This window comes from Squalius cephalus, assembly GCF_949319135.1.
Source record: "Squalius cephalus genome assembly, chromosome: 7".
Taxonomy (NCBI): Eukaryota; Metazoa; Chordata; class Actinopteri; order Cypriniformes; family Leuciscidae; genus Squalius; species Squalius cephalus.
This window is the reverse complement of record NC_137128.1, coordinates 8,433,312-8,443,639: the sequence shown is the minus strand read 5'-3', so window position 1 is coordinate 8,443,639 and position 10,328 is coordinate 8,433,312. Positions and strand designations below refer to the sequence as shown.

The 10,328-nt window shown below is 37.3% G+C and overlaps 1 protein-coding gene across 1 annotated transcript; it reads right to left on the bottom strand.

Annotated features, from left to right (window-relative positions):
• Window positions 1-803: 803 nt before the first annotated feature.
• Window positions 804-9,988, bottom strand: rpe65a (retinoid isomerohydrolase RPE65 a). The gene is made up of 14 exons (XM_079876694.1): window positions 9,804-9,988; window positions 9,512-9,594; window positions 7,233-7,383; window positions 7,032-7,139; window positions 6,450-6,591; window positions 6,207-6,354; window positions 6,023-6,104; window positions 4,572-4,704; window positions 4,300-4,439; window positions 3,969-4,098; window positions 2,526-2,640; window positions 1,995-2,089; window positions 1,796-1,907; window positions 804-1,719 (listed from the first exon to the last, which is right to left on the bottom strand). The coding sequence occupies exons 1-14, from the start codon at window positions 9,812-9,814 to the stop codon at window positions 1,574-1,576; spliced, it is 1,596 nt and encodes a 531-aa protein (XP_079732820.1). The 5' UTR covers window positions 9,815-9,988; the 3' UTR covers window positions 804-1,573.
• Between the last annotated feature and the right edge of the window lie 340 nt (window positions 9,989-10,328).

The window sequence follows — 10,328 nt, the reverse complement described above, 5'->3', positions numbered from 1 at the left end:
TAGAAATTAATCATAGTCATTACTTGATAAATAAAAAGTATTAATCACAGTTAAGGTCTTTTTTACTCTCCTTCTTAAAATCTTTAAAAAAGTCCTCACATTACCTATTGCAGATTTACAGCTCCAAGTGATTTTTTATTTGCTAGTTCAGCAGCTATATAGCATAAGTGTTAATAATTGAATCTAATTTCATCCTGTACATTAGTAGATTAAGAATCGTTTACACACATGAACTGACACCTCTGAGTCCAGAGCTTATATTCATTGAAAGTCTTTGGGATGTGCTGGAGGAGACTTTACAGAGTGCTGGACTCTTGCACTGTCAATTCAAGATCTTGACCAAATATTGATGCACCTCTTAATGGAAATAATATCACAACATTTATTTTACAATTTGAGCCTGATGAATCTTAACATTGTCATCCTGCAATATGGCCATGATGTGTCTTCCTACATGGTTGTTTCAAGAAATGAAAGGCTACGCACTCCATCAATTAGGTTTAGAAGAAATGTTGCCAAAAATTTAACATGCTAGAAACATAATAATCACTGCAATAATGATCTAATGATCCAATCATATTAAGCATGTGCCAATTTAAATCCAAACAGCGACTTTATATATATATATATATTATATATATATAGTCTCTTGACTATGGAGGCAGAATAGTCTCAATTATAATTCACGCAAAAAACATGATTCACACATGTGTAGACAATTTCACATGCATGAACCCTAATTCACGTACACACAAAAAAATTAATGTGCGTGAAAAAAAAAAAAAAAATCACAAAAGGCAATTCACATGCGCAAAATAAATTTGTATAGTCATAAAATACATTTCACAAATGCAAAACACAATTCGTAGATGTACAACTGTGCACAAAAACCTTTGAATGTTTAAAATGTGTGTGTGTTTTTGAGACTTTCCTGGCAGCGCTCTTCTCCTACACAGATGAGTTGTACTCTTTAGCCAATCAGATTTAAGCTTATCAATCAACCAATCAGTATCACGTAAGGGCGGGCCTACCTGCATGTTACATCATCAGCTTTCGACCAGTTCATGGCTGAACAGATATATGTTTATTGGACACATCTCTGCTTACACTTGGCTACAACCATTCAGGCAGGCTCTACTGAAGACAATAGTGTCGCTTTTATTTTGCAAATAAGAGTCGATGTTGCAAACTTTATCCGTTTTTTGACAAAAAAAAAAAGAAAAAGATTCAGCTATAAAACAGAAGACAATAGGCTCAGTTCAGTTATTGTTCTCACCTAGTGTTAATGCAGTAAATTAGTAGGCTAATTTTGCTGAAAATTAAGGCTCCCCAAAAAAGCAAGCCAGAGAGGACAGTGGCAAGGAACCCAAACCCCATCAGAAATGGAGAAAGAAAAAAAACCTGATGCAGTGGATGAGATATTTTGTGTAAAATATCTCTTGATTTGTTTTTTCATTGAAAAAGAACAAATTTCAATCAAATCAGAAATATGCAACATCATAGTTTTATTGTTTACAATATCATGGTGTTTACAGTAACTTTATCAGCACTGTGTTCAGTGGGACCAATCACTCTATGGCTTATACATTCCATGGAAAGTGACCGGAGAGATGATTTCAACTTCTGCCCTTGCAACCTCAGACAGGTCCTTGGCATTCAAGATCAGGCAATATGTTGGTCTCTGGGCTCCAGGCGCCACCACAATTGTCATTAGGATACCTGGTAAGCATCAAAGCATTACAAAATACACACTTTACAAGACATAATATTTGGCAATATGGCATGTCTCACCCACCATCATCCTCATCCACCGCATCGGGGTTTTGCACAAAGAGTGGCTCTGAAGGGTACGAGTCTGGCTCCTGCCATACCCAGGTCTCCTTAGTCCTCACATTCAGCTTGCAAATCTATGAATCATAAAAGACAGCCTAAAAAAGCACATTCTTCAACACTTGTTATAAAACACTGAACAGATGATGTGTGATTATTCATACCCTGTCAGGGACAAAGTGGTTGAGGCCTAGTCCATAGGCATAGGTGTAATTCTTTGCGTTGTTCATTTTGTAGTTGATCTGGGGAAACTCGAAAGCTTTGAGATTCAAACACATGATAAAACATGTCATAAAACTTCAATGTACCTCAATGTTTTATGTCCAGCATGTTAATAAGCTTTCAGGAAAAACAAGTAATAAAAACTCAGTGAGTGTTTTAGCGCAATTTTCTGACGTCATGGGATCACAACACTAAGAGATAGTAAATCTTTTTATGTTTTTTTGTGCGTTCCCGAGATTAGACCTTCCTTAACATAATGCCGAAAACCCGAAGTCTCTAGGTGGTCTGGTTGAGGAGGAGATAGAAGTGCAAGATTGGTGCGCACAGACAGAACAGAAATCATGAGTTAACAATCGCAATTTTGTCCGTAGGAAAATTGCGCTAAAAATAATGTTATTTGAGAAATGAAGTTGAACCTTTAACAAAAAGGAAGCAAAAGTTGCCATAACAACTATAAATTAAGTTTGTCGTACCTTGTCGTGGACCAGAGAAAAGCACCTCAGGCTCAAGCCAAATGGTCCCATCAACACGCATTGTGGCTGTGGCTGTGGTGTACGGCAGAGAGATCAGATTTTTGCCCTGCTCCTCCTATAAGAAATCAGTGTTAAAGGGTCATCAATCCTGAAGAATCAGTATTTTTCTCACAAAAATATTAATCCTATGTGGCTTGGTAACACTTTACAATAAGGTCCTATTAATGTTAGTTAATGAAAATACAACTGTTCATTGCTCAGGTCCAATAAATAATATTAAAGTACCCCTATTATGCTTTTTTAATTATTAACTTTCATGTAGTGTAATATAAAATAACTGTTTGTGAGTATAAAAGGTTGCAAAATTTCAAACATCAAATAATACATAAAAAGGACTTTTTGTCTCCCAAAAGAAAGAAACTATTCTGAACTGCCTGAAACGATTTGCCTGTAATTCCAGTCTCACTTCCTGCTCGAATCTACGTAGGTTTGTAACAAATTTGCATAATGACAGCCTATGGTCTTCATTGGCTACCCGCAAACAATAACACCATTGTTAATGCTTGTATGTGTATCAAGTGCTGAGGAAGCCACTGGAGCTAATATTCAGATATGGTAATGGACGTTTGGTTTCCGACACGTGGTGTAAGCGGTTGACCAATGACAACAGACTAGGCCATCTGACCAAACAAAGCAGAGTAGACCTATCACAACAGACTGGGCCATCTGACCAATTAGGGCAGAGTAGACCAATCACAACAGACTGAGCCATCTGACCAATCAGAGCAGAGTAGACCAATCACAACAGACTAGGCCATCTGACCAAACAAAGCAGAGTAGACCTATCACAACAGACTGGGCCATCTGACCAATCAGAGCAGAGTAGACCTATCACAACAGACTGGGCCATCTGACCAATTAGGGCAGAGTAGACCAATCACAACAGACTGAGCCATCTGACCAATCAGAGCAGAGTAGACCAATCACAACAGACTGAGCCATCTAACCAATCAGAGCAGAGTAGACCAATCACAACAGACTGGCCCATCTGACCAATCAGATCAAAGTAGACCAATCACAACAGACTGGGCCATCTGACCAATCAGCACAGACTGTATCCTTTATCGAACAATTTAAGACACTTTGAGAAAAGAGCTGATGCTGCAATTTACTGTATATTATGAGGAAATGAAAGTGTTTTTTGATCTTGGAAGCATGTAGACCTATTGTAGGAGACTCCAAAACCAAATCAGGAACCTTTCTAATAGCATAATAGGGGCACTTTAACATAAACATTTATTTTAATAGTGTATTAGTAAATGTTGAAATTATTATTAACTAAGATTAATAAATGCTTTGGAAGTGTTTTTAATTATGAGTTCTTGTTAACTAATGGTAGCAAATGGCACCTTATTGTAAAGTGTTTTTTAATTTTTTATTTACCTTGTAGGGATCCAGAGGAATGACGTATCGCCTCACTTCTGGCTGAGGGGCAATCATGGCATTTTTTTTAACTTCGTCCCAGTTGGCACGGAGGTTTGCCAGCCACAGATAGTTGTAGACAAATTCAAAGCTAAAGAGGAAAAATAATACCTTATCTTACCTGAAACCAGTGGTTGTTATACATGACTATACACAATAGTGACGATGAATAAAAATAAATGTGCATACATCCTATAAATGTTCCTACTAAAAAGTAATCATAAATTACAGTGGTGGTGAATGGCTTTAAAACTCAAACTTTCATGCAAGTAAATAATTCTGTTTTACTTACCCTTTCCAGGCACACAGGTCAAAAACAATGAACCCTGAGTCCTCGTAGCAGTTGATGTGATGGAAAAGACCCATTGCAGAGGTTCTGAATTTATAGTCAATGTATTGCCCTGGATTCTTCCTTGCAATGTGTATCCACGTCTGTATGAATGGACACAACAGATCTAAGGGAAAGACTTAAAGCCTCCTAAAGTTATGTCGTACTGGCATTAGCAACATCAATGTCATGTGACTCATATATTATCCTTCAGTGATAGATAAACAAGAACATACGCCTTTCTCCTCATCAGATTCAAAGCAGTCCATATAGTTGGATCCTCGAATACTCCAGGCGCTCAGGAATTTCAATAGGTTGATTTTGACTGGTGTTTCAACAAAGACAAAGTGGTTCTCGGTCATCCCAAAACTAGTAAGGGAAAGACATATAGGGAAAACGGGTGTTATTGATTATATGGAACTATTCCTTACCGTTCTTACAACCGTTTGGCCCGATGGTGGAAAAGCGGCTTTTTATACCATTTGTGACAAAACTTTAAATTGAATGACTCAAATGTCATGTGGTACAATCACACGTAAAAACATGAAAACACCTTTACACATCTAATCATTTTTTCAAATGTTTTTTAAAAATACTGTGTATATATAGGCCTATGTAGTCATTTTGGCCAGTTGAACCACATGACATTTTCAACCCGAACTAACCTTGAGTTGTTACAAAATTGTCAAATTATCTGTTGAGACTTACTGACCTTGACACAGGTTTTGTTATTATTAGTTTTTTGCATGTTGGTTGCACCACAAGTCTTCGATTTGATTGACAAATGTTTTTTCAGATATTAAATAAGCAGTGAAGTTTAAAAAAATAACAAAAAATTCTAAGAAATAATAATGAAAGATCTTGCCAAACTCTTTTTAAGTAGGTTTTCTTTTCAAGAATTTCATTCATTTAATGAGTCTTTTCCCATTATGATATCAGGACAGTTGCACCACCCAGATTTTTTTTAATGAGCTTTTGAATAAATTAATAGGACAAACACATGATCATCATACCATTGACCCCTGTACTGCATTTTTGAGCATATAACACAAGCCATGCTGATATCCAGACCTTCCATAAACATGGAGTTAATATTGAGGAACTTACATTTTAGACGCTATGGCCTGGTTTCACATACAGGGTTTAGATTAAGCCAGGATTGTGCCTTTTTTTAAGTAGATTTTTTTAAACATGCCTTAGAAAAAACAAATTCTGATGTGCATCATGAGACAAAACAATGGCACTGACATATTTTAAGATATGCTTTTAGTTAAAACAGCTCAAACATGCACTTTAAACTGAGACTAGGCTTAAACCTAGTCTGTGAAACCAGCCATATATCGCCAACATTGTTTCTCCAACAACGGAAATAGTTTCATATGAAGATAAAGCAGAATAAAACAGAATATCTGAGCAACACACATTAGTGGTGTTTTGCTCTACATCGGGGTCTTGATTGCTCTGTCAGGTTTAATTTACGATGAGCTGACTATACATGATCCTTTACTCGTGATCTACACAATAAAGTTTCTTTGGCCAAAGTACTGTAGCTATATTTAATTTCATCATTGTTATTAACTGTAATAAATTAGAGTTAAATGAAACATTGATTCTAAATATTTTTATTTATGTTCTTATGTGTTTTTGGAGGCATCATCAATTTGATGATTAATCGATTGACTATTACCTGTGCACGTAGGATGGCTTGAACCTTTCAGCACTTGGGAACTGCACAACCACCTTGGATTTGTCAATGGGGTCAGATTTGTCTGAAAGATTTTGTTGGCATTTAACCAAATGAGTTTAGTGAGCATTAGTCATTGTTTAACCAACTTCTTTAAATGATTCTCAATGATTGTAAGACCGCTTACCTTTTTGTTTAGGTGGGATTCGGACAATATTGTAGGCCAGTGAGGCTCCCTTCCCCATGCAGTTCCCAATGTTGTACACGGTGCCATCTTTCTCAATGTGGGGATGGGCTGTTACTCCATTTATGTTGACGTAATCACACATGTCAACCTTTTGGAATGATTAAGTTATATGTCTTAAGATGCTGGAAAGCTATTCAGTACTACAAAACATTCAAATCAATATACAATAAATCTTTGCATTACCTTTTTCAAGGTTTCCAAGGTGTCCACATTTACTTTGGTGATATAATTAGTCTCTGTGACAGCATAAAAATCCTCTCCGATAGGGTAGACGTTCACCAGGCAGTTGTCTGTCACCTCAACACCTTTGAAATACGAGAAGAACCTGTCAAAAAATGACAAAATGTAAAAAAAAAATCCTGATGCACCAAACCCATAAGCATGCCAAAGCTTTCAGTTTGGTGAACTACAAACGTTTGTCTAAAGGCCTGTTCACACCAAGAACGATAACTATAACCATAACTATATTGCACCCACACCAACAGACGATATTTCTCCGTTCTGTTTATTTTAAGCGCATGCTGCAGGTTTGTTGTCTGTCTCTTTAAATGCTTGAGCTCGTTCAAGCAGGATGGATTCTGATTGGCTGTCCGTGTTTGTATTGTTGCATCAGCTGGGAAAAAAAAAACTTTTTGAAAGTGATTACAATGATATTGATTCTCTGTCGTTATTGTTATAGTTGTACTGTGGACTCTTTTTTTTAACTAAATAGTTATCTTTATAGTTATCGTCCTTGGTGTGAACGAGCCATAAGCCCAGTCAGACCTAGAGAAGATATTCTTGCAGGGATCTGGATAGGCGCAGGTGCCGAACTCAGTAATGACCACACGTTTCTCTGTCATAGCACGCACGTAAGCATCCGTTTTGACAAACCTGGGAAAACAAAACGCCATGGTCAATAGGTTTTGTATTATTTTCCTTTAACCAGAGACAAGTTTAAGATAACAAAAAGATTATTTGACATACTTGCGGAAATATGTGACCTGTCCATTGCTGAAATCAAACTTGTGCATGAGGGCCTGGCCATCAAAAAGATGGTAGAAGGGCTCAGCTCCAGCCTCAAACAAACCGGGACCCAGACGGAGCAGACTCCCTTTTATAAACGAGGGGATGCGACCTAAAAAAAATGCACATTATTCACAAGAGTTCTTGTTTTTTTCTTCTCAGAACTATACACTAGAAAATGGTGGTTAGCACATAGTATGTTGCTCATGTGAGCAACTCGAGCTCAAATGCAACTCAAGTTGTTTCCTGACTCATAATGCAAAAACTGTTTTCATGAACAATGTAGAAATATTCTACAGGTGCACAATTACAAATCACTGTTCATCGTGGGGAAAAACACACACATTTCAATACTTTAGCAATATTTTAAACCGGACAGTCGCTGCGTCCGAAATTGCATACTTCACATTTGAATTTGAATTTACTTCACAACCATTAAAAAAGTATGTTCTTTGTAGTATGAGTGTGTGTAATACGAATGGAATTTGGACGTACTAGATCTGCCATGTTGTTACTGTCACATGACCAATCACTTCATGAATCCCCTCATAGGATATTAAAGTGTCCATCGAATGCACACTTCAGAATCTCACCAGTAGTGGGTCATCCCGGGACTTTTTCGGATACTATGGCTACATCCAAAATCGCATACTTCCCTACTATATAGTAGGTGAAAAACAGTATGTGACAAAAGAAGAATGTCTGAAATCACAGTACTCATAAAAGAGTAGGCAACCCGGATTACCTACTACTTCCGGTGAGATTCTGAAGTGATGAACACTTTACTATAAGTGAAGCGTAGGTCACATGATAATGACAACATGGCGAATGTAGTACATCTGGATTACAATCATACTACACACATTCATTAGTCTGGCTATCACCAGACCAAGCTCAATCTTTTAAGATTGAACATTAGTCTGGGGAGTCTGCTCTGTATTTTCTACTGCGCAAGAGGCGTGATCAACGAGCATAGTTCAAATGACTCTGTACGCAATTGGATAGTCCTTCAACCAATCAGACCAACGATCCGGGTGACGTACTTTGCAGCGATAACTCCAGGCAGGAAACGTGTCAACAAACGTGTTGGTTTGGAGCATTGATCAGCGGTTTGCAGAAGCAGCAATGGCATCGAGCGATTTTTGCAGGTTGTGCAAAAATAAAACATGAAAGTGAGTGGTATTTACACCCACTCGAGCGATTTGTTTGCGAAACTAAAGAAGCCATTGAATATCATCGAGAGGTTAAAAGGAATTGTAATGAATTAAACCTGCCAATAGCGTGCTAGGTGGATAAGCCAGTTTGTGATTGGTCCCCGCAGATTTGTAACGGAAACAGGATAGAAGAATGTACTGGTTTCCAGCCTGAGCTGCAGGGCGAAATCAGATCGCCGGCAGATCGGGCTGGGTTTACCCAGTCTACACATTCATACTATATAAAACATACTTTTTTTTTAGCGGTCACAAAGACATTTTTTATTTAAAATAAGTACGTACTCAAGAGAGTATGCAATTTCGGACACTTTTGGCATATTATTTTTCACATACTATAGACCTTCTGTAGCCCCGCCCATCTTCAGCGCTCCACTCGTTGTGTTCTGTCTTCCGGTTTGTATTTTCACAGCATGAAGGTAAGATCTTATGGATTTATCCACCGCTCGTTTTAAAATATTCTACTGGCATTTGTTGTGAATAATTATTTGTTACATTTATATAGCGTTTTTCTGGGTACTCAAAGCACTTTACATATAGATGGCAGCCATATTGCGCCAGAACGCCCACCACACACCAGCATACTGTTGGAGAGAAGACCAGAGAGTGATGAAACCAATCAGTGTATATGGGGATGATTAGGAGGCCATGGTGGACAGAGGCCAATATACAAATATGCTCATGACAACTTTTGTTAACTCTACAGTAAGTAAATCATGCTAATTACTCTTCAAAAGCAATGCCGTAGGACTATACAGAGCTTCCTCAAAAACGGTAGTTCAAACACAAAATTCGAAAGATAGGCTGCGCGTTTGTTTTTTTCGGCGCATAAGATCTAGGGAAGTATGTGATTACAAACGCAGCGAGGGTCTTTGTCAGGTCAAACAAACAAATCTTTTTCTCCTTAAGTTTTTTATAGGAGGAATTCAAGTAGTGGAATATAATCCCTCAAAAAAATTCTAATATTTTACAATCAATAAATATGTAAAAAAAAAAAAAAATGTGAAGATTGAAGAATGAAGGAAATACCAGTGACTGTTGCTGGAAGAGGTTCATTCAACTCCTCCACGGTCTCAAAGATTTTCTTATAGCCTCCAGCAGGGTGTTCAAAACTAAAAAATAATATTTATATATTTATATTAAAATGATTAAATACAAAAGAGGGCAAATTTAAGAGAATCAATGCAAACCATTTACAAAAAATAACTACAAACATATTTTCCAATGACATAAACATAGTAGTATAAATCCAAAACATACTGTTCATCCAGATATCTCAGGTATGTTAAACTATCAAAACCACAACAGAAAAGTCACTTACCGGCTAACCATGATTGCTGCTGTAAATGTAAATGTCTGAGACACAGCTTGTTCTTGTTGGTTTGTCAGCGAAGCCCTGAGTTTAATGGCTTTTATACTTTATCCTCTGACACAGTTTTTGCACAGACTAACTTTGACCCCCGTCACAGCCAATGGCGGTTATTTGCTAAACAACAATCCCATTGTACAAAGATCCTGAGATGCAAGCTACAAAAGCCATTCTTCAAATAGGATTTGCTTCCCCTGATTTGAGGTTCTGACGCAGCTAAAAGCTGTAATGCAATCAGGTAGACAAAACGTGATTGTAAAACGTCAGAAACATAAATAAGCTGAAGTCAGCTGACAAAGCCCTCCAACAAAGACTTTATTCGGCTAATAATAAAACATTAGCCCATTATAAAACATAAAAAGGACATTCTACATAAAGGTGTTTTATAACAAGTGTATCTGAGGTATGGAATATTTCCTCACTGGTTTTTAGGTCTTCCAGTAAAAAAAGGAAATAAGCAAACTTTTTTGTTGTTTT